The sequence below is a fragment of the Lissotriton vulgaris genome, chromosome 5, assembly GCF_964263255.1.
Source record: "Lissotriton vulgaris chromosome 5, aLisVul1.2, whole genome shotgun sequence".
Classification (NCBI taxonomy): Eukaryota; Metazoa; Chordata; class Amphibia; order Caudata; family Salamandridae; genus Lissotriton; species Lissotriton vulgaris.
Window position 1 is genome coordinate 185,892,373 of NC_141693.1, and position 24,510 is coordinate 185,916,882.

The 24,510-nt window shown below is 46.4% G+C and overlaps 1 protein-coding gene across 10 annotated transcripts in view; it reads right to left on the reverse strand.

Annotated features, from left to right (window-relative positions):
- EHMT1 (euchromatic histone lysine methyltransferase 1) overlaps positions 1–24,510 on the reverse strand; it is an 834,115-nt gene that overhangs the window by 477,242 nt on the left and 332,363 nt on the right. For all 10 annotated transcript variants that reach the window (XM_086921124.1, XM_086921127.1, XM_086921128.1 and 7 more), the window contains one exon: positions 16,244–16,345. In XM_086921124.1, coding sequence (XP_086777250.1) covers positions 16,244–16,345 — 102 coding nt within the window. The remainder of the gene's footprint in view (positions 1–16,243; positions 16,346–24,510) is intronic.

Consider the following 24,510-nt stretch of genomic DNA (forward strand, 5'->3'; position numbering starts at 1 on the left):
AGCTAGTCATCAGCTCCACACACATATCAGAAAACACACTTGACCCCCATCTTTACATCCTGCAAAAGAGTTAAGTACATCAAGTCACCAAACTCACCTGAACAGACCATGCTTCGTCCTCTCTGTCATCACCAGACCCCCTGCGCAGCAAGCCTCCCAGTGCCCACTACCGCAGCAGGAGTAAATTATCAGCAACCCAGTGGACTGAATACCGCAACATTTCCTGCCCTGACACCGTTTCACTTGGCGCGGAAAATAAGACTTGATTTGGTTTCTTATATAGAAAGGTAATCTTTACTTGCTCTTTATGCTGCCTCAATATCTCTCAATATTGTCAGTCTGAAACTCCTGTATGCCAGCATCCTCTGCAAGAAGGTAAAGGCCAGGTAAATTACTGTCACCTTTTGTTGCTTTCCCTTTTGTGAGGTTTAGTTAGGTGTCTTCCTCCACTTCTCTTTCTATAATGTGGGGTTAGCAAAAGTAACTCAATAAGCGACTTCCCAAATAAAAATAAAAAGAAAGGAAGAGGTGCTCTCTCTATAGACAGCCCTTCCCTTTTTGTACTGCAGAAAATAAGGAAATAACTGGAGAAAACTACTTTTTTAATAGACATTTCTAATTGAGTAGACTATCCCTTTTCCTTCCCACACACCTTCCTCTTGTGAACCTCCCCTTTAACCTGCCGAAGCCATACTCCTTCAGGGACGTGACGGGACACCAGGTTCACCGGCATACAGGTCCCAACCCTGCTTCCCCACTGACCTCCTCAGTTATCTTCAGACAACATTCAGCACTCTCATCAGTCGAGTAGACCTGGTGACGGTGGTCCTCCACTCAAGTTACTTCACGTTCTGACTTAGTTTTCTTATTTGACCTCTGTGGCCATTGCACTGGGCCAACCCTCTTTTCGTACTCTCTCATCCTTGTTGGAAGATTTCGGGTCCTTCCTTGGCTTGACATGCAGGTCCTGTGAGGATCTCATCTCAACGGGAGGTGTCTGACTTCCTATTCAGGGGTCTTCATCAGCATATTTCTGCAAGGAGAGAAGTGCGTATACAGCTCTGGGTAGCCAAGGACTACTGTCCTCATTCTTAGTTTTGGGACATCCTCATCCAGGATTTTCCCGATCAGGTAAAAGGGGACACCAAGGCAGAATGTCTGTGCATATAATATATTTCCCACTCTTATGGAAGACTTCAAACTGGAAAAGTTGCAATCAAAGGAAACAAAGAAGAACCGTTTGAGTGTTTCCAATGGTGGTCAACTATGTCCCAAATTCCATTGACTTCATACAGGATATGGGCCCCTGCTTTTTAGGTCGAGCCAGGGCAGCACATGTGCTGCTCTGCGAGGTATGCTATATTAGAGTATGGACTTCAAGCCCCACCCACTGTCCGCCCACATTTGTCATTGGCTTGTGTCATTGTCCTTCGTAAATGCTGGCTTCTGATTCATTAATAGGCTTGTTAGTCCCTCCTTAGTACCGCCTTGTCTTCATTTGTAACCTCCCATAAGGACAGGCCCTTTTACTTCAGCTGTTACACAGTAGGTCTTATTTAGTCTGTAAGCACTTTTTCTTTCATGAGTTTCTCCTACTGCAGACACAACATGCTTTCCTGCAACATTCAGTGCGTCATGCACGCTTTCACATTCCAAGCACCCTGGGACAATGGCGCCTGCTTCTTTGAAAAGCAATAGGTCGCACATTTACAAGAGTTTGAGCTATTGGCATTGTAAATGACAGTGCCTTTTATTTGTGTTAATTATCAAAAACAGATTTACCAAGCCAATAGCTTAAACACTTGCAAATGCAAGACCTATTGCATTGCGAATGCTTTTTCGTAAGTGTGCAGACGGACAACTGCCCTATTGGATTCTAGTTGCAAACTGTTGTACAAGGGGATTTAGTACTCCCGTCCCACATAATACCAGGGAATTTCTTTAATGTCAGATGTGTACCTGGAGACGCAAAACCTATTCTGTGGCACAATTGATTACTACAACCTCTGATCAGGAGATAGAAGTTGAGGTAGGAGTTCTGCAGGATCTTCATGAGGATGTTATTCTCAGGAATGATAATCCCCATTTTTTTCTTAGATCGAGATACTGTACTTGGGTAAATGAATTAAACAAAGACAGCCAGAAGATAAAAGGTCAACCCCAAAGGATGCTTTCTTGACTCCAGAACCCTGGATGACTGATCACAACTTTCAATTTATACAAATGAATGATACGCTATTACTAACTATTTGGGATAAAGCTAGACGGAATAATATGCCCGTTTAACCTCATTTTTGAGTACAAAACGGACTTCGGTATAGAGACTGCGGACCCACGGAACCACCACAACTCTTGGTCCCCAAAGAGTTCCAAGAGCTAATTATGTTTTATGCCCATACCCATTATTAGCTGGTCACTCAGGACCTGAAAAAACAACTTGAGATATTTCGAAATTTCTGTTGGCCTGGTATATTCGCATACATAAAGGATTATGCTTCTTACCCAGTAAGCATCTGTTCTTGGCAGGCAGAGCTGTAGATTCACCTGCTTTGCATACTCCTGCCATTTAGCGTTGGGGCCAGATGTTTGCAAATTGTTTTTCTTCGAACAAGTCTTTCACAGTCACGAAGTAAAGGGACTCCTCCTTTCGGTGATTGTGCGCATGGGCATCAACTCTATTGTTAGATTGTTTTCCCGCAAGAGGGTGAGAATGGAGAAAGTAAGTGGAATACAGAGATGTCCATGCGTATGTAATGTAAATAATGAAAACTGCAACAAAAGGGGAATCCTCATTGTTGAAAGTATAGAAGGAGAACTTGAGGATGAAGTTCCCACTTGTGTATTTGTTGCCGCCGTCTGCTGCGGTTAGCAATTTGATTGTTCATTCCTGGGACGTGCTCTGACAAAAGAGGGACTCTGTGATGAATTGCCCAAAGACAAATGGTCTGAGAGAGGTGTGACAGTTGCAGAGAATGTGTGTGTGTCCCCTGTTTTTGTACATAGCTGTCAAATTGTCTGTGCAGACTAAGACAATTTTCCCTATGAGGTGAGACTATAAAGCTTTCAGTGCTAGATACACAGCTTGAAGCTCTAGATAGTTGATGTGAAGACGTCTGTACTTGTTGTTCCATAGACCTTGAATTGTGAAAAGATGGGCACTCTAACCAGTGAGAGATTGCGAGATGCGCCTTCTGTTAGCACGATCTGTGGAAGAGGGTCAATGAAGGGCCGCCATTTTGTTTGTGTGTTCCTCCACTGCAGAGAGCGATGGGTGAAGCTACCCACTTTAACTAGACCTGCTAATTGACCCTGAGACTGATTCCACTAACGTGCTAAACATTCTTGTAGAGGGCACGTGTAACCTTGCATGAGGCACTATTGCAATGCATGATGCCATCATTCCTACAGTTGCATGAAAGTCCTGTTAAGTATTAATTGGTCAGAAACTGTAGTAGCAGAGTTAGAATATTTCGAATTCTGGCTGCATTGGGATAGGCTAGAGCTGTGCAAGTGTTTAGAGGAGCTCCCAGATAGGACATCATTTGTTTAGACTGAAGATGAGACTTTGTGCATTGTCCGTGAAACCCAAGTGGTGGAGTAGGTCTAATGTAGTCTGTGAATGTTGTAAATACTTCTGGTGTATTCTAGCTCTGATGAGCCAGTCGTCTAGGTATGGGAAGACATGAATTTGTTGTTTTCTGAGATGTGCTGCAACTTCAGCTAGACATTTTGTGAATACTCTGGGAGCAGTAGTTACTCCGAATGGGAGTACTTTGAACCAATAGTGCTTTCCTGCTATCACAAATCTGAGATATCTGCGCTGTGCTAGGTGAACCGGAATGTGAAAGTATGCATCCTAAGTCCAGTGTGAACATACAATTGCCTTGCTGTAAAAGCGGAAGTGCTTGTTGAACAGTGACCATGTGGAAATGTTCTGATAGTACGTACAGATTTAACGTCCTTAGATCCAAAACTGGTCTTAAGGAGCCGTCCTTTTTGGGGATTAGAAAGTACAGAGAGTAGACCCCTAAACCTTGGTAGTGTAATGGAACTGGTTCTATGGCTCCTTTTGCTAAAAGAGCTTGTGCCTCTTGTTTGAGAAGAGCAGGGGCTCTGATTAGAGATTGTGAGTGTGAGGTGGAATATTGGGAAGATTTCTGGTGAGCTGCAGACAATAACAATGTTGGATAATGTCTAGCAGCCATTTGTCTGATGTTATGGATTTCCAAATGGGGAGAAATTGTTGAAGTCTTTCCCTGACATTTGTTAAATGATCGGGGTTTGTGTAGGTACGTCACAGTTTATTGGGGGAAGGGAGTTACGCGTTGGTGTGCTCTCACCCCAATCTTTGAAACGGTTTCCTCTGTACCCTACTCTGTAGAAGCCTCTAGAGGAAGAGAGTTGTGTGTTGAATTTATAGGAAGAAGCGTTAGGGTCCGAGGATGTCGTTTTTGACCCTGCCCTATAAAATGAGGGGTTAAAGGAGCTCTGTTGGATGGGGACTGAAGCTTTACCATGGATTTCGCCACATCCATGTCTTTTTTCATCTTTTCTAAAGCCTCATCAAGTTGAGGTCCAAAAAGATATTGCTTATCACAGAGGTATTTAAAATAGGTTGTTGGACTTTCGGTTTAAAACCTGAAATCCTAAGCCAGGCATGTTGACGTAAATGAATGCTGGTGTTAACTACTCTCGCTACAGTGTCAGCAGCATCTAGAGCACCTCTAATAGAAGAATTAGATATAAGTTTTCCTCTTGGACTAGCTCTTGTGCTTTTTCCTTGTGCTCTTCAGAAGGTACTGAAGCAGGCCTTCAATGTCGTCCCAATGTGCTCTGTCATACCTAGCTAGTAGGCCATGCATGTTGGCAATATGCCAGTGGTTAGCGGCTTGAGAAGCCACTCTTTTACCAAATGAATCAATGAATTTCGATTCTTTGTCCCGGGGAGGTGCATCTGCAGAAGTCTAAGTTTGCTTTTTTACAAACATTTGAAACTACAAAGTTCGAGACGTAAAATTAACATGTGTTTCTCATATACGTTCCCTCAAATGTCTGAATCTGTATTGTGCACCGTTATTTCACCACATGATGTCATGCAATTTTTGGATATGTGAGCCAATTTCATTGAAATTTCTTTTTTTAAAAAGAGTTTAAAAATTGAAACTACCAGGGAGTCTAAGGGTAGCTGTGCTTTAATAAAAACAGGTTCAGATGGTGATGGTTTGTATTTCTTGTAAACCCTAGGTGATAAAATACAGGCACGAACAGGGTCTTTAAAAATCTCATCTGCATGCACTATCATGCCTTTCAACATAAGGAGAAGCTGACTACTCCTATATGAAGACTCTAGTGTCTCAAATAATAAAGCCTCTTTGTGCAGTGTAACTCCATGATAAGCTGCTGCCCTTGAAATCTGCTCTTGATAAGACACGTTCTCATCTGGAGGTGAGGGTTCAGCAGGGTATAAATCTGGATAATTATCCATGGGTGGATCAATCTTATAATCATCCCATGAATCTGTTGGTGAGGGAATATTGTTATCCTCATCTCCTAAATCGGGATGTGTATGAGAAGACCCCTGGGGTGTTATGTGCAGTGAATCTGAGGCTGGCAGTTGTGGTAATGGTGAAGATGGTGGATGTGATGGCAAAGTAGGGTGGGTAGGCCTTGTAGCACTGTCCTTTTTCTTAAGAGAAATCTCATACCCAGTGCCCTCTGAACTAACTTTCCTTTCTGAATGAGTTTTAGTTAAAATGTGTCCAGTATCTGAGTTGGTTGATAGCTTTTTCTGTTTCGGGTCTAATCTGACCTTCATGACATCTAATATCGGCTCAGGGGGGTCTTTATGATCTTCTTTGGATTTCGGCGACGGGGTTTCAGTGCCGACCCGGTTTTGCCCTTTTTATACTTCAAAGCAGAAGATTTCGGCTTCCAACTAGATTTGTCTTTCGGAGTAGAATGTTTTGGATCGAAAGACATTTGCCTTGACTCGATCCCGAGGCAGAAGGCTTGACTATTTGTTTCGGTGCCGGGCCAGAGGGAAGGGCGTTGTAAACATCGTCTCGGTGCCAACAAAGGCCCCAAGCCAGAGGTGGTGCCGAAGCCTTATGTTCAGTGGAAAAGAGTTTATGGGGTAAGGGGGCTTTAGTACTCATGGCACCCTGTCTCACTGCAACGTCTTCTGACTCTAATTCGAATTCTAAGTCTTCATCAGATTCTGGGACCTAGAAGGCTGTCGCTTCTTCCTGTTCGGATTCCTCTCTGATGCAGTGCCAAAGCCCTCCGGAGTAGGGCTTTGGCACTGCATTTCTCATAGTCGAGCCAGACGACTCCGAAGGGTCTTTTTTTATCAAAACGACCAACAAGCCTCACAATGTTCTTCCTTGTGATCCGGTGAGAGGCACAAGTTGCAGAACTTGGTGTAGGTCGGCGCAAGACGTGGCACCGAGGACAGAACTGAAATGGAGCCCGACCGGAAGGCTGGGCCGACGTGGCTAGAACCGAAGGCCACTCGTGATGTTTTCGAATGAAGATGGAAATTTTCAATATCAAATCGATAACGCGGAGAGAGGGAAAACGTATAAGATAACAATACTGTTGAGGGTACAGTGGATTGCGCACAGAGGGGAATCCAAAGGGCGGTTTCGAACCAGAGCGCAGCAATAAACGTCCGAACCCAATGGCGGAAAGAAAACAATCCAACAATGGAATCGATGCCCATGCGCACTGTCACCGAAAGGAAGAGTCACTTTACCTCGTAACTGGGAATGACTTCTTTGAAGAAAAGCAACTAGCAAACACCCGGACCCAACACTAGATGGCAGGAGTATGGAATGCCTCAAACAAAGTATTTTGATGGGTTTGTGACAGGATGGATGTAATCCACTCACCACCCCTTTATATAGTGGACACCGGTATTTCTTTCCCTTCTGTACTGGCATAGTCATACTCAGAGGTTTCAGCTTGATGCACATCTGTGAAGTGTTGTACCCGTTGACACACAAGTTACTACTTGTGTAACTATATATCTGTAAGAAACATTAGTTAGTTATAGATTCCTTACCTTAGAATATCCCCAGGCGTCAGATTGGATCTGGAAAGTTTTTCGTCAGCAGTACCCCTGTGAGTCGGAAGGTGGCGTTGTGTGGCTCCGCGCCCGTCGCTGGCATCATATGCGCAGAGATGACATCACAGAGACTACTCAAGCGCCACCCATGCACGCTGAAGTCAGTTCTTTTCTTTTTCCGCGCCAGCAAGTGCACATCCGGTTAGAGCACGTACCCTAGTCACTTTTTTACTAACTTGTTTGAGACTTTTGTCTCCACTTTTTTTGAGTCTTTGAATCCTGGTGCCTGGGTTAAATCCTGCGGAGCCTGTCGCCATATGATGCCGTTGGCCAACGCCCTTGGCGTCTGTCTCTAATGTCTGGAGTACGACCATCACTCCTGGTCATGTTCAGACTGTCTGGCCATAGCTCCGAAGGCCTTGCGGGAGCGGTCCTGTAAGCTGCTGGAGGCCCAGCAGTTGTCTCCACCCCGTTCGAAGTCCAGGGGTCGCTTGAGGGACCGACTGCGGAGCCATCATCACCACCCCTCGGGGTCGAAGTCTTCACACTCGGAATCAGGAATGCGGACGAGGGGGCTCCGTTTGAGCCTGTGAGTCCAACAGCCTACACACCTTACCCGGGTCCGTCAGCGACTCCAGTCCTGGTGAAGGATTTTCTTGCTGCCATGGACCGCCTTTACAGACCTCTAGCTCCCGCGCCTTTAGGCCCAGCGGTCCCACCTGAGAGTCCTCCCTTGCTGCCAGCTAAATACACTGTAGTGCTCTGTCGAGCAGCTGAGGTCCTTGACCTGCATACGGTAACTTTGAAAACATCCTCACTGAAGTCCTTCAGCCGTTCACTGAGGCATTAACGGATGTGTTAATGGGCACCTGGTCTAGGCCAGCCACGGGGGTCCTTGTGGATAGGAAAGTGGCCAGGCATCATCGCCCGGCCCCGGGTGACCATCCCTTTTTAACAACCCACCCAACTCGGGAGAGCCTGGTCATCCAAGCCTCCACCTACCAAAGCGGTGGTGGTGGTGTTGTTGTTGGAGGTTCTATTGATGGGTCCATCAATAATGATCTCATCGACAAGCAAGCTGCTGGTTCTTTCTTTAACGATGAGTCAGTCTATATTTTCCCAGTTGAAGGTGGTGTCAGCAAAAGGTTTTCCAGACAGTGACCTATTTGGGTTCGCTAGTTGTTTTCTCACTTTTCTTGGCATCAAAGTAGGCTCGTATGGGGTCGTCGTGGCAGAGGTTGCCAGCGTGCTTACTGTCAGCAGCAGGGTAATCTTACATTTTTTTTAGTCAGCAGAGAGGACAGTGGAGAAATAGATGTCAGAGAATGTCTATTGTTAAGCTACTTTTCTAGAGAATGGGTGCCAGTTGACTTCTTTAAAGATACTTTGTGCCTCTTTTTCTCAGGTTCACCTGGCGAAACTTCCTGCGGCCTATTTTTTCCTTTACAGTACTTGGCGGTATTAGGCCTCTTTTTTAGGTCTCGCCTATACAGCACTCACCTACGCAGCGCATATGCGCTGCATAGGAGGACCTTTAGCTGTCACTCTGCTCTTTTTGGATGCACACACTCGTGCTTGTTGCGGCATCGAGTAGGGGAGCGCCACAAGCACAAGTGTGTGCTTCAATAAAGAGCAGACTGCGCGCACGCACCACTCCCCAGCTTGTTAAGCCATACGTTAATACACTGGTGTGTGATTCATTCAGCATGTTCTAGCCCTTTAGCCAATTGGGGTACAAGTCTGTAGTTGCTAGACCTATACCTAAATTACATGTCGCAAATGCAAAATTATGTTCATCAAAGCGTGAGGAGAGTTTCGTACACATGGTGGCTATGCCATGTCCCTTGATTATGCTATCAATACTCGCAAAGTGGGTAAATCTGGTTGATCGAAAGGAATGCTTGTTTGTCACAATTATTTATTAACATTTTCCCGCTATAGGAGAACAGGAAAAGGAAATCTTGTGCTGTTATTTTTTTTTCATCACTCACATAATTCCCATGTCTTGCATAGTGATCGAAGGATTTTTTTTTTTTTTTTAAAAACACTTATAAAGCGCGAATGAAGGCCCTAGGGCATCTCGGCGCTGAGGTTTCTGCAGTATTTAACCAGCAAGGGGAACTAAAGTTTATTGCTTAAAAAGCCAGGTCTTAAGTTGCTTGCGAAAAGACCAGAGGGAGGGACTTGTTTTAATAGCGAGTGGAAGGGTGTTCCAGAGTTTCGGTGCGGCTACGAGGAATCTTCTGTCACCCCACGCGACAGATTTGGTGCGTGGAACCAGCAGTTCATGTGAGCTGGATGAGCGTAACGTTCTCGAGGGATGGTAAGGAATGAGGTTTTGGGTGAAGAAGGCAGGTCCGAATTTATGTAGAGCTTTATATACTAAGCAGAGGGACTTGAATTTTATTCTTTTCCTTACCGGCAACCAGTGCAGTTGTCTTATGGTTGCTGACACTGATTGGTGTTTTGGAATGCGCCCAAGTAGCCTGGCGGCTGCATTCTGAATAATTTGCATTTTTTGTAGCACCTTCTCTTAGGCACCCAAAAACAAGGCATTACAATAGTCTAAAGTAGACAGGACCAGGGAACTAACCAAGGTTTTTCCGGCATTCTCAGGTAAAAAAGGCAAGATTTTCTTTATGAGCCGTAATTTGTGAAAGGCTGAGGAGATCTGATTTGCGTGGGGTAGGAAGTTCAGGTGGATGTCGAACATAACCCCTAAATTCCTTACCTTGCCAATCGGGTCTGGGGGCTGACCCATGGATGACGGCCACCAGAGGGGGGACCATTCCGGGGATAAGTTGCCAAAAACGGCAACTTCTGATTTATCGGAGTTCAATTTCAGGCAATTGGAGACCATCCAGGTCCCAATTGCCAACATGCCTTGATTAAAATTGCTGGCAATTTTAGGCCCGTCATTCTTGACAGCGAGGACCAGCTGGGTGTCATCTGCGTAGGATGTAAGACTCATCCCATGTGCCCTGATGACTTTGGCAAGGTCCGACACATAAATGTTAAATAGTGTCGGACTCCGGGATGAGCCTTGAGGAACTCCGCATGGCAGTGACAAGGGGGATGATTCAAAAGGTCCGATCGTGACAATCTGGGATCTGTTCGCCAGAAATGAGGCCAGAAGTTTCTTGGCGTTGCCCAGGATGCCCATGCCTTCGACACGATCGACCAAGGTGACATGGTCGACCGTGTCGAAGGCTGCCGATAAGTCCAGCAGGATCAAGACTGCTGTTCCTCCTGCATCCCAGATGGCTCTAATGTCGTCCGCCGCCTTAACCAGGGCAGTCTCTGTTCCGTGGAATTGGCGGAAGCCGAACTGAGACTCATCCAGTAGCTTATGTTCCTCGATAAAGGACGATAGTTGAAGATTCATGATTTTTTCAGCTATCTTAGCCAAGAGTGGAAGGCTAGCAATTGGGCGGTAACTTTTAAGTTCTTCCTTATCGAGGTTAGGTTTTTTAAGGAGAGGTTTTATGAGGGTCTTTTTTAAAATCTCTGGGTAGACGCCTGTACAGAACATAGAGTTGCAGATAGCAGTCATAGCCGGGAGAACCGCTTCAATAATCGGGCGTAGGACTTTCACCGGGCATGGGTCTAGGGCAGAGCCCGATTTAATGGATGATATAATGTTCCGTACCTGAGGGTGAGCAGTGTCTGTGAACTGCAGAAAGGTGGGGCCATGGTGGAAGGTGGGAGGTTTCGGCAAGTTGAGTGCATTGTTTGCGAAGACCCGATAGATGTCCTCAACTTTACTAAAGAAAAAGTTAGATAGGTCGTCGCAAAGAGATTGGGAGGGGGGAGGAGTTAAATCGGTGGAAAAAACAGCTAGCTGTTTGGTAGTTTCATATAATGATTTGTTAGAATTTTTAGATAATTCTATTCTTTCACAATAATATTTTTTCTTTGCCTCGCAGATTAAAGTTTTATATTTAGCCACTGCTTCTCTATACTTGGATTTGGCTTCATCAGTATAGTCTTTCCGCCAGTGCCTCTCTTTGTTCCTACACTGCTGCTTATGGGTACGTAGCTCCTCTGAGTACCATGGGGCCGATGGGGATCTTAAAAATATGTTCTAAATGATTTTTGCGTTCATGTTTCCTGCTTTTTTTCCATCTAGCACATTTAGAATGTGACACGTAAGCGTTGTTTCGGGTCGGTCTGCTGTGTACTGTTTTCTGCTGGACTTGGGTAGTTCTATTTTAGCAGCGCTGTGTGTGTCTCCCCTCATTACAGTTTTATTTCTGTCTCCCTGCTACTGCCTCGAATGCCACCGCTGCTGGCTGGGATGATAGCAGAACCCGCTTTCCTCTCTGAGTACACTATCTTTGCTGTGGAGGTTCCCAAGCGGCATAAGCCACAGACTGGCAGCGCGGTGAGTCCCACCCGCCCCCGCCCTGCTCTCCCCACAGCAATGCCTGGAGCTGTGGGACAACAGTAATTCTAGCACGCAAACTAGTACTACTGCTTCTGGCTTCTAGTTTCACTAAGGTCTGTAGTGCAGACCCTCTTCTCGCCTCTCTAGACATTTAACCCGTAATATTAGCTCTGCTGTACCCGCCTATGCACTGACCTTCCAACAAAAATACTAACATCTGCCTACCTTTCGTCAGCAGCTGTTTCCTGCTCTATGACAACATAGTCACGGACGCAGTCCTAAACCTTGACGAAGACAAGTGCTTTCTACTACTGAGGTAAGTGTGCAACGCCTGCTGCTGCGAGCTCTTCAGCGTGCAGTGAGTGTGCACTGCACCACGATCACAACAGGTGTGTTAAACTCGTCTCTCTGTTGAGTAGGTTCTCTCCTCACTTCTCTGTTGAGCTCTCTGATTGTTGCTTAGTTTCTCCCTACGCTACTTTTCTCTTTCTCCGGGAGTGCTTCATTTCATGTTCTTCCTTCTCTTCCCCCTCTTGGGTACTACTTCCCTTGACTCCTCTCTGTCCATCTTTCGATCGGTCTTTCTTTTTGCTCGACTGTCTCTTGAGCTGCCCGCTCCCCGACCCCCACTCAGCCCCGCTACTTTCTTGCCACCTTTTCATTTCCTTTCCCCCTTGTGGTTTCTTTTTCCCATCCCTCGCTTCCTTGAATTACCCTGCCTCTTCCACTGTTTGCTGCCTCTCACCCTTCCTCCTCCACGGTCACATCATGTTTCTTCACACACTTCACGTCCTACACTGTGCCTCATGTGCTGTCATGCACCCACACCCAGCAACAAGAGGACATGTTACACAGACTTTTCACATCGACACAATGCAGTGCAGGAAGGACACTTACACCACCCACTAGCCCCAGTCAATGCACTCACTTACCACCATGCTGGGCACCCTGCAAGCTAGACATCCCAGATACCCCCTATGCACATCTGGAGTCCCCAGGCCACACCCAGAAAAAAAAGCTATCTTATAGCTCATTGAGCAATGGATGATGTAGTGCAGTGAGCTGAAATCATGGCACTATGTGAAGGGCACGTCCCACCACCATCCATTCTATAACAGGGCTTTTCCACCATTAGAGTTTGGCCCAGAGTAAGAGTGACAAGCATTGGCATAGCCAATAGGTCTCGCTTTTGGGACCTTATAAGTATTTAGCTATGCAGCACAATATCTTTGGTGCAATAACATCAACTGTTGCATGGTTAAACACTTATAAGGTCCCAAAGGCAAGACCTCTTGGCTGTGCCAATGCTTGTTCTCCCTTTCCTTCAGGAGATTTATAAAATCTGGTCTCAAATTCATCCAATGAAGAAGGTTTAAAAAATCGTCTCTTGGATTTTTCAATTGTTTAGAGCCAGTAGGGTTCAAATGTAAATCAAAAAAACAAGAAAAAGGTTACAAAGTTTACTTACCCGACTTTAGGCAGTAGCAAAGCCCTAGAACTAACTTCCACACAACATGTAATAATAATCTCAGGCATAAACACCTGTGGGGAAGGGTGACTCAGAATGCACTTTAACCTCATTGGCTGGTTAATTTAGAATGCAGTTGATGTGCTAACAAAGTGGGCACTGCTAATGGCCTTCTTAAGCGGTCAGTGCCTTGCACTACTATGTTAAAGCTACTGAGGGAATTAAACATTTCCTAGTAACCATGACAGAAGGTTTCAATTCTATTAAGGACGCAGAGGCGAGGATTATGCTCATCTTTCATTATCTTCCTACTCCCAGCACTTCAAGTTAACATTCAAAAACTCCAAGCCCCATGAGCCCTGCAGTTCAGGGGTTATGCACAGTCCACCAATCAGTATGGCTGACGAGTGCGTGCTGCTGCAAACACCTTTCCTCTTTCTTGAGTGCGACCTTGAAAACATTGAGGTATGTTATTCCGTCTTCAAACCCTCAGAGCCTAGGAGAAACAAAATATTGAAACTAATGAATATATTCTCCGAAACCGTGAATCAAGTAGAGGGTACTGTAAACACACATTACTATATTAACAAGTCAATGAAATAATCAGGTGGGAAAACACAGTACAGCAGCAAACCATTGTAAAGACAAATACTTATCCCAAACATTGGGAAATCCTCTTGGTGAATCTCAAATAACTCTAAAACTTGGGGTGGGTATAGGTCTCTCGTTATGTCAAGTAACTTATCATGACACGACTTCCAGGATCGATTGATCCCTATTTTTGGGTCGCAGATGTACTTCTGCAAAAAGGTCGCCATCCTAGGGACAACTTCGGGAGTCAATGCCACTTTGCCCGGTAGGCACACCGCCCTGAGACAAGCTCTAGCCTCCTTTTCAAGAGGTTCACGCAGGAGGCCGGCTACAAACGCCGAAGCTTTGGGCAAAGAGGTCCACTCTGAGGAACGGGGATGGTCCTCAGGGACCAACATGTCCAAGTCCTCCTCCTTGGCATCAGGGACTGGGGATTCTACAGGGTGCCATGGTCTGGATGGGCCTGCCTCGTCCGCGGATTCCTCCCCCTCCTCTTGAAAAGTAGAGGGTTTGGGGGCCTCTGGGAGAATAGGCTGGGATCCCCCATCTGGTCTGGCCAGAAACGCTTTCTTGAGGCTATCAAAGGCGCCTAAATCGATGCCAGATGTGCTCTTGTGCTTCGGAGGGCATTGGGACTGGCACTTGTAGGCAAACTGCATGATGCGCCACTCAAAAGGTCCCATGGCAGCTGAGACTGTCTGGTGGATTGATGAATCTAGTGCGTCACAAAAGTCATCGATGAGGGGAATAACCTCAAGGGAATCCTCTTCAGTATATTCCTCCTCCATGACGGGCAAAGAAGGGTGTCGTGAAGACAAGCAGTAAGTACCCCAGGCACTTAAATCGCTTGCTATATTGGCACAGAGTGTTAAGAAAAAAGTGGGGGCAATGCACTTTGAAGTGATTAGAATCACAGGCATTAGGTACCCTAAACCAGTAACTTTGTATTGGGGAAATACTTTGGCATGAGGCAGAGACTACGTTTTGGGCACTCAGAAGTGCAATAATGCGGACTAAGTAGGTCCCCAGGGGCGACTCACCCTTTGTTCAATAGGTATCAAGCTCTGGGGCCCGCCCCCAATCAGCGCTCCACACCGCAACCAAGGAAATATTCAAATCTCGCCAGACGGCGATTCATACAGACCCGCTGAAGAACGGGCATAGGGGAGATCAGTATTACAATACTAACCCACGCGCGTGGTCGTAAGGGCTTCCAAGAGCACTGAGGCGGTGGCGATAGGGAGGACGTCTGTCTCATTCTCGTTGGGTCCGCCGCAAAAGCGCGTGATGGGAACCAACAAGACGGACACGCACCCCCACCTTAAAAGTTGTCTACTGCACTACCCAACGAAAGACGGCCGCAAGTGGAGCGGGAAAGCTACCGCTGCCCCCACGAAAGACACACTGCCAGAGAAAAAACACAAGTGGTACAAAACGCAGCACAGCGCGACATTCACAGAATTAAATGTACAATGCGAAACAACAAATAAGCATGAAATTTCCCTTGCCCAGTACGAGCAAGAGAAAAACAAGACTTATCTGGTGCTGAGAGCAGGAAAGAAAGATGAAAGGTGTTGGCAGCAGCACGCACTTGTGACCCACAGGACGTACTGATTGGTGGACTGTGCATAACCCCTGAACTGCAAGGCCCATGGGACTTGAAGTTTTTGAATGTTAAACTGAAGTGCTGGGAATAGGAAAATAAAGAAAGACTAGCATAATCCTCGCCTCCAGTCCGGACATAGAATTCCACTTCCACGGCAGGGAAGGTTTCAAGCTTGTAAATCTATTAAAGTGCCAATTCTGCAAAGCCCCGTTTTCCACGGACGAAGAAAAAAATAGGAATCTGCTGGTTATGTCCTTGTTGTTGAACAAAGACACATAAAAGTATTAATATAGACAAAAATAGATTTGAATAAACAGTTATGTTTCCAAGATCTTCCTCAAAGAGCTTAAAAAACAAACCAACACCATGCTGATTTTGATGGGAAAGTGGAGTCTTCCAAAGTTCTTAAAATAAACCAACACCATGCTGATTTTGATGGGAAAGTGCAGTCTTCCAAGGTTCTTAAAACAGCTGGTGTGAATTTTTAATGTGTATAGTGTGTGAATTTTGTTGGGGCACTATTTCCTGTTTTTATTTAATATAGTTCATGCTTTTTAAGTGGTGTTTCCCAGCCAACTGCACTACTGTATTAATATGCTGGCTAGCCAGGAAACAAAATAAGTTAATGTTGTTATTTTAAGCAGGTTTCCTTTTGACTGGTTTTCGAACTTGAACATTTTTTAAATCAGTATTCCGGATCTTGCAAATGTATGGACATGATGTAGAATCATGCACACGTGAAAAGATGTTGCAGGATCATGCTTAGGCATATTGAAACTTTTATTAACATCAAAGGAAATTCTATGGTGAAGAATAGAACACATCAATGGTTTCTGTAGAACAAGTCGGATTTAAAAAGGCTGGTCACAATATCGAACAGCACCTTCCAAGAAGGCATGGCTGCCAAGTCTAGGAGTCAACACAACCACTTCATGGAGCCAGAGAGAAGATGAAAACATTTAATCGACTGAAACAGGAAAGAATTAACTGATTTAATTATTTAAATCAACAGCCATATATATTCCTTTTGACAGCAAAAAATATATATTCATGCAAATCTATTTAAGAACACAGTCTGAAAAACAAACAGCTACTTTCACTTTAACCTGATATGATAACACTCACCTTTTGTTGGCATAGTAAGGATCTCTGGTACTTGGAGACCCAGAGAATCAAGTGGTACTTCTGTGTATTCCTTATTGCTTTCTTGGAAGTCAACCTCACTTCCTACAAATAATTAAATTAAATTATACTATTAAAGTACAATATTTTAGTACTTTGGATTAAGAAGAAAAAAGAAAAAAATGCAATTTAGCGATGGTTCACAGCGCAGAAAAAGGTTCCATATAGAGTACACTGCAAGCTCCTAAAGCAGCTAAATGAGTCAACTCGGTTTCCTAAAAGTACTTTATCCACATGTACAATGGAGATAGGTTTCAGCCACTTACTCTGTAATGAAACTAGTTTGTGGATTTCCCAATAGCCTCCAGTGCACTCATGTTACCAGAAGAAAGGCCAGGTGTGTAAGGGTTGATTCCTTCAACCTCATGCTAAGCAACTGTTAGGAGGTATGGAAGCTTTTTTCAAGCCTGCAAGGTACCTGACTTCAATCCCCTGCTAAAGGTTCAAGAACTACAAGACCCACCACTGCAGAGGTTGCGATTACTGTGACTTTCTGACAGCCGAGTTTTCTAGAATGCACTTGAAATCCAGAAAGCGGAGAAAGAGAAAAGGCACAGAAGAACTTGTGTGATCAGTTGTGCACAAGAAAAGATATTAAATTTAGTATTTAAGTGGACTGTTTCTGCACAACCCCAAGCTGCAAGGATACAGTACAATGCTTTCTTGTTAAAATTCGGAATTATGGGGCATGTGAAGATATCTGTATCCATGTAACTTATTATACCTGGTTAAAGATACTCAAATGGCCAATTTATATATTTCTATTGATGGTAGTTTGGAAAGGAAAGTGTGCAGCCTTGCATTTAGCTGTATATTGGAGGTGTTTCTCCTATTAAAAATGCACAGGGAGAATGCCTCCCAATTGGCTATGTCCAGGAGGCCCGGTGACCTTCCGGAGCGTGTCATGCACGGCCCGCCAATAAGCCTGAAGGGCCAGGCAGGACCACAGCATGTGCATATGCTTGGCATCTACAGTGCAGCAGCGGGGGACATTTTATCGCCTATGTAGTATGAAATACTGTATATCCATAAAACGTGCATTACGAGAGACCTTTCTGGAAGTCGAGTGCACGTTGTCACCACTTTTCATGGAGGGCTCGGACAAATTCCTCCTCCCATTTGTGGTGGAGGGTGAGGAGGGAGGTAGCTGTCAGGTCGCGTACGGCCAGGTGATGAGGTGGCGTCCGGCCCTAAGGTCAGGATGGCCTGCAGGAACGGATGCGTCACAGGCTCCCCTCCAGAAAGGTCCCACAGAGTCCCACAAGTGTGGAGGAGCCCTTGCTTAAGTAGGAACTGTCACAGAGGGAGTCCTCTCTCTCTTCAGCTAATCTAGCAAAAGGTATAGGATCCTGCTCTGTGAAAAGGTCCCCCACCACGTGAAGGGAGTGCGCAGTCCAGACCAGCATGTCTTTTGTAGTGTAGTAATAACACCTGTGAGGCAAGCTGAACAAGAACAGTTCAGGAGACTAGAGAAGTACCATCCGAGAGAGGCGGTGGATCTTGACATGCATGTCCGTGCCACTTCCACTTGCAGGGACCAGGTAGTCGCAGGGCGTGAGCCAGGCAGGAGTAGGCGCCGGAGAGCGGGAATGGGTAAGGGGTCCGTCCCCTCAGAGGCCTCGAAGTATCAGCTATCTGGCCATCTGTCCAACAAGACGGCCACTGCAGCTGTGCCGCCAAGTAGTACATCTCAAAGGATGGTGCTCTGAGGCCTTCCTAATCAGTCGGCAGTTACAGCTTGGATAAAACCAATTGGCGATGGCTTGACCTCCCCCCAGATGCGGGAGACGAGGAGGGAATCCAGCTCCTTTGAAAAGTAGCCGGGGGAACCACTGGGAGGTTCACAAACTGATAGAGGAGGCACAGGAGTGCCACCACTTTCACCACGGCTATCCAACCCAGGGGGACAATAGGCAGGGTGCTCCAGAAACGCATCTGAGCTCGGATGCTCATCAGTGTCCTGCAGAGACTCCCCTTGTACAGGTCGTCAGAGGTTTGATAAAGGATGATTCCCAGATAGCGAGGGGCCCGGCTCTCGAAGCAAAGACGTGTGATCCCCAGGATCCCCTCTTTTGCAGAACTTGCTCTAGGTGAAGTGGGTATAGGGCTGATTTCTCCAAGTTAACTGGTAGTCGTGCCACACAGGCAAACTCAGTCAGGGCGTCCTAAATTTGTTTGAGATCAGATGTGATATTTCTCACATAAAGGAGTAGATCATATGCACATAAAGATGCTGCATGGGTCCGGTCTGCTAGAGGAATGCCCCAATCCTGGCCCTCCCCACAAAGGTGTAAGGCGAGCAGCTCCATGGCAAGCGCAAATAATAGGGGGAATAGTGGACACTCTTGACGTGTTCCCCAATGGATCGAGAATGGGGATGAGATGAGATGCGATAGCACAGGTGTACTCGGGAAGCTGGACCGGAGTATAACAATTATGTGCAAGCCAAGAGCCTAGGCCCTATTTCCAGCTGGGCTAGTTAAGCAAATTAATAGCGGATCTCAAACGCCTTTTAAAAATCTAGAGTAAGGCATGCGGCCCGAGGGAATTTCCCATGCACCTGGTCTTGTATATAAAAGATGGCGGAGATTCTGTGAGGTGCTACGTCCCGGGAGGAACCTGTTCTGATCCTAAAGCACCTGTCTCAGAAGGATCTGGGCATCGCCTTGCCCGGGATCTAATAGGTGGCTGCAAGTTTGGCAATGGGCATGTATGAGTCAAGTAGCGAATTTGCTACTTACCAGTATGCATCTGTTCTTGGCATGTAGGGCTGCTTTAATTCATATCTGTGCATAGATCGCCGCCTAGTGTTGGGTCCGGATGATTGCACATTGTTATCCTGGAAGAGTCTTCGAAGTATCACGAGATAGGTGGCTCCTTCCCTGGACTACAGTGCGCAGGGCATCCTCTCCATCATCAGATTGTTTTTCGCCGTTGTGGCAGAGATGGAGTGTAGTACAGTAAGTGATGACCATGCTAAGAGTAATTCTGAGTGCTGCAGCCGCTACAGGCGCCGGGGAGGAGGGCGGGCGATATGAATGTCAGCAGCCCTACATGCCAAGAACAGATGCATACTGGTAAGTAGCATATTCGGTTTGAGGCATGTGGGCTGCTGAATTCATATCTGTGCATAGAATATATATAGCAGTCCCTCTATTAGCGGCGGCTGAACGTGCCAGCTGCAGCAGTCTGAAAAAGTGTTTTTAGAACAGCCTGTCCTACAGCTGCCTGCTGTTTAGAGTGCACATCTACGCAGTAGTGTTTGGTAAATGTGTGTATGGTAGACCATGTGGCTGCTCTACTAATTTCCTCTAAAGGAATGTTTCCAAGGAAAGCCATTGATGCCCCTAACTTTCGTGTTGAGTGGGCTCTTGGGGGGAATCGTTAATGTGCGCTTAGTCTTTTGATAGCAAATCTGTATGCACTTAACGATCCACCTGGCTATACCTGCTTTTGAAATGGGGTTGCCTTTGTGTTGTGGTGAAAAGGCAACAAACAGTTGTTTTGTCTTCCTGAAATCTTTATTCCCATCTATGTAGTACATTAAAGCTGTTTTGATGTCTAGTGTGTGGAGCATTCTCTCTGCCACTGAATCTGGATTCTGGAAGAACACTGGCAGTTCTATAGTTTGATTCATATGGAACTGTGAAACTACTTTAGGCAGAAACTTAGGGTTAGTGCGTAGTACCACCCTGTTGGAGTGAATCTGTATGAATGGCTCTTGGATAGTTAGTGCTTGAAGTTCACTAACTCGTCGTAGCGATGTGATTGCTATTAGGAAAGCCACTTTCCACGTTAAGAATTGTATCTCGCATGAGTGTAGATGCGCAAAAGGTGGACCCATCAGTCTGGTAAGGACCACATTCAGGTTCCATACAGGTGCCGGTGGGTGTCTGGGAGGAATAACTCGTTTGAGTCCCTCCAGAAAAGCTTTGATGGCAAGCACTCTGAAAAGTGAGAGATGCTGCCTGTTTTGGAGAGAAGCTGCTATTGCGGATAAATGTATACGTATGGAAGCATAGGCCAGATTGCATTTGTATAGATGTAATAGGTAACAGATCATGTTGTGAGTAGATGCATCTAGCGGATTAATGTTGTTGTTGGCACAATAAATGACAAATCGCTTCCATTTTGCCGCATAACATGCTCTAGTTGTGGGCCTTCTTGCCTCCCTTATGATATCCATACAGTCAGGAGGCAGGTTGAGGTAGCCAAATTCTAAGACCTCAGGAGCCAGATCGCCAGGTTGAGCTGTTGCGGATCTGGATGCTGAATGTCGCCATGGCTCTGCGTCAAAAGTCTGGGTGTGAGTTGTAGCCTTTGATGCGGTACCACGGAGAGTTCTAAAAACGTGGTGTACCATGGTTGGCGTGCCCACGTTGGAGCAACCAGGATGAGAGTCCTCGAGTGTTGCCTCAGTTTGCGTGCCACTAGTGGCATTAGCGGTGCTGGGGGAAAAGCGTACACAAATATGCCTGACCAGTTCATCCATATCGCTTTTCCCTGCGACTGTGGGAACCTGGCGGCAAAGCTTTGGCATTTTGCGTTTTGCCTTGTGGCGAATAGGTCTATCTCTGGATGACCCCACTGCTCGAAGTACGGTTGGAGTACTGATGGATGTATCTCCCACTCGTGCATCTGGTGGCTGTGCCTGCTGAGCAGGTCCGCCATCCGATTGTCCTTGCCTGGGAGGTGTTCTGCTATGAGGAAGATGTTTCTCTGAATGGCCCACTTCCACATGCTCTGAGCCAGATGAGACAATTGCGGGGAGTGTGTACCTCCCTGATTCTGTATGTAGTACATGGCAGTCATGTTGTCCGTCCGGATCAACACTACTTTGTTGCACAAATGTACTTTGAATGCTTTCATTGCCATGAAGATTGCCATCAGTTCCAGAAGGTTGATGTGCATCTTTTTCTGCTGTGTTGTCCATAGTCCCTGCACTGCGTAGTGGAGTACATGAGCTCACCATCCCTGGAGAGATGCGTCCGTCGTCCTTATTATCTGTGGCAAAGGCTCTTGGAACGGTATGCCCCTGCAAAGGTTTTGTGGGTTCCACCAATGCAGAGAGCTGTATGCACGGCCGGTCACAAACACGAGGTCTTTCAATTGTCAGTGAGCCTGATTCCACTGACCTGCTAAGCACTCCTGAAGCGGACGCATGTGTAGTCTCGCGTGCTGGACTATGAAGAAGCAGGAGGCCATCATGCCTATCAACTGCATGAACACTCGTGCTGGAAGAGAGTGTGGTGGTTTGAATTTCCGTATCAGCAATTGCATGCTGTTGATCCTCACTGAATTTGGCTGTGCTTTGGCTGCCAGAGTGTCTATTGCCGCGCCCAAGTACTACCGTACGTGGGCAGGCTGAAGGTGGGACTTTGGATAATTCAGTTAAAACCCCAGATTGTGAAGAAGGTGAATGGTGTGGGACATGTGGGTGGCACATTGCTGGGCCGACTTTGCTTGGATAAGCCAGTCGTCCAGATAAGGGTAGACGTGAACGTTCCGTCTCCGTAGGTTTGCAGCCACTGTCGCTAGGCACTTGGTAAACACCCTGGGTGCTGTTGTTACTCCGAAAGGGAGGACTTTGAACTGATAATGCTGATCCTGAATGGTAAATCTGAGATATTTTGTGTGTGACGGGTGTCCCGGTATATGGAAATATGCATCCTTTAGATCTAGTGTTGCGAGGAAATCTCCCTGACTGAGTAACGGTAGAACCTGCTGTTTGAGCATGTGAAAATGTTCTGACAAGATGTATTGGTTTAGGGGCCTGAGGTCCAGTATGGGTCAGAGGGACCGGTCCTTTTTTGGGATCAAGAAGTACAGCGAGTACACCCCTGTACCTTTTTGTTCTACAGGCACGAGCTCTATGGCTCCTTTTTACAGCATGCTGACTACCTCGTGCTGCAATAACTGTATATGCTCTGCGGACATAGGACGGTGTCTTGGGGGTATGTTGGGTGGAGTGGATGTTAACTCCAGACAATAACCGTACTGGATAAGCTGCCTCACCCACCTGTCTGTAGTGATGGATTTCCAGACCGGCAGCAACTGTTGTAGTCTCCCCCCGACCGGTGTTATATGGTCGGGGGTAGTGACAAGATGTCACTGTTTGTTAGTGGCGGAGGATCGGGAGTTGTTGTTTCCACGACCTCTGCCCTTGGTGCTGTTTCCACGATAGCCACCCCTATTGTTCTTGTTGTAGGTGGTCTGCGTGCCTCCTTTACTGTACTGTGTCTGCTGGACACCTGGCCTCTGGAAGTTCCTCTATTGTTGGAGCGACGAAAAGAACCACCCCTGAGCTGCTGCGACTGTAGAGCCCCCATAGACTTTGCAGTCTCTGTGTCCTTTTTAATTTTTTCTAAGGTGGTGTCCACTTCTGGGCCAAATAAGTAATCAGGGTTGAGTATGGTGGTTTGTATCTCAGGCTTGAAGCCGGAGATTCTCAGCCAGGCATATCTTCGTAACATAATGCTTGTATTAATAGCCCTGGCTGCAGTGTCTGCTTCGTCTAGCGCACACTTAATAGATGCGTTGGATATAAGTTTCCCTTCTTGTATTAGCATTTCTGCTGCCTCCTTATACTCATCTGGCAAGTGTTGTAACAGGGTCTCAAGTGTATCATAATGAGCCCTGTCGTATCTGGCTAAGAGTGCCTGTGTGTAGGTGAATCGCCAGACATTGGCCGCTTGAGCTGCCACCCTTTTCCCTGAGGCTTCTAGCACTTTAGATTCCTTGTCAGGGGGAGGAGCATCACCAGTGGTCTGCGAGTTCACTCTTTTACCAGCATTTGAAACAACCAGCGAGTCCAATGGCAACTGTCCCCTGATATATGTAGGGTCCACAGGTGCTGGTTTGTATTTTTTTTCAATCCTGGGGTTTACCACTCTTGCCCTTGTGGTCTCAAAGATGTCTCCAGCGTGTTTCAGGACACCTTTTAGCATGGGTAGAGTCTTGACAGTTCTCTCTGAGGTTGAGAAGGTGTCAAATAAATAGTCCTCTTCAATAGGTCAGCATGGAGCTGGACATCGTGATTTTTTGCTGCACTCTCAATAAGTGCATTAAACGCAGCCGTGTCTTCTGTAGGTGAGGTTTTAACAGCATAGATAGGACTGTCAGGGGCATTTTGTGGCTCCCCTGGGTCAACAGTTTCTGTCCAGGGTTCAGTGTGGTCTTCTGGATCAGTGTCTACAGGATAACTGTAATCCTCATTGTCACCATCCCCTACATCCACATCTGAATGTGTGGGTGAAAGACGAGCAGGTTCTTGTCCATATTGTTGTAGAGGTTCAAAAAGAAGAGGTGATGTTGCAGAATCCCTTTTTTTCTTTAATGAAATTTTATACGACTCTATAGGCTGTTCTGGGGCGATCTTTCGCTTGTAAATGGAAAGTCTACCAGTCTCAGCGTCGATGAATTGCCTCGACTGATCTTCCTGCAGAGGCTGGCGATGCTTTGTGGCCCGTTCAGTAGTTGTAGGCTTTTTCCCCATGGACACCTTCTTGGCCGCTTCAATGCCCGTCTTAGGGGCGAACGCCTTAGGTGTCACTGGCGGCGGCAGTATAAACTTAATCGGTGCCGACGCCTTCGGAGTTTTACTGACTGTCCTTGGGGATTGAGTGGCCTTCGGTCCGACAGCTATAGCTTTCTCCTTAATGCGCTGCAGCGAGTCCGACACCTGCTTTGAAAAAGAGGCGGATGGCTGTGTTGACTCGACGGGGTCCTTAGAGCCACTGCTTATTTGGGCTCGAGGTCTTTGCTTACCTTTGCTTTATTGAGTCGACGTTTAGGATCGAGAACGTTCTGTGTTTTGAGTCCTTTGTTTGTGTCTACGGTCTTCTGCGCCGACTTCTTTGGGTCAATGTCCTTGACCTTTTTCTTCGGTGCCCCGGCCTTCGGCTCGACACCCTTTAGCGACCTCTCCGGGTCGATAGCACTCTTTTGTTTCGTCGGAGCCGATGGTTCAGAAGCCTTCGATCCGAACAAAGTAAGTTGTACTTTCGCTTTCGATTTTGTTTCCGGTGCTTTCAGTTTTGTAGTCACCGATGTTTTTTGTTTAGATTTCGATCGATCAACCGATGGCTCTTTTAAATTGTCCGTAGCCGGGCCTTGAAGCGAGGCTGCAGAACTATGCGTTTGATCTTGGGTAAGGCCTTGTGGCGATCCCTCGACCTGAGCCTTATAGAGTGTTTTAGTCTCAGCCCCCA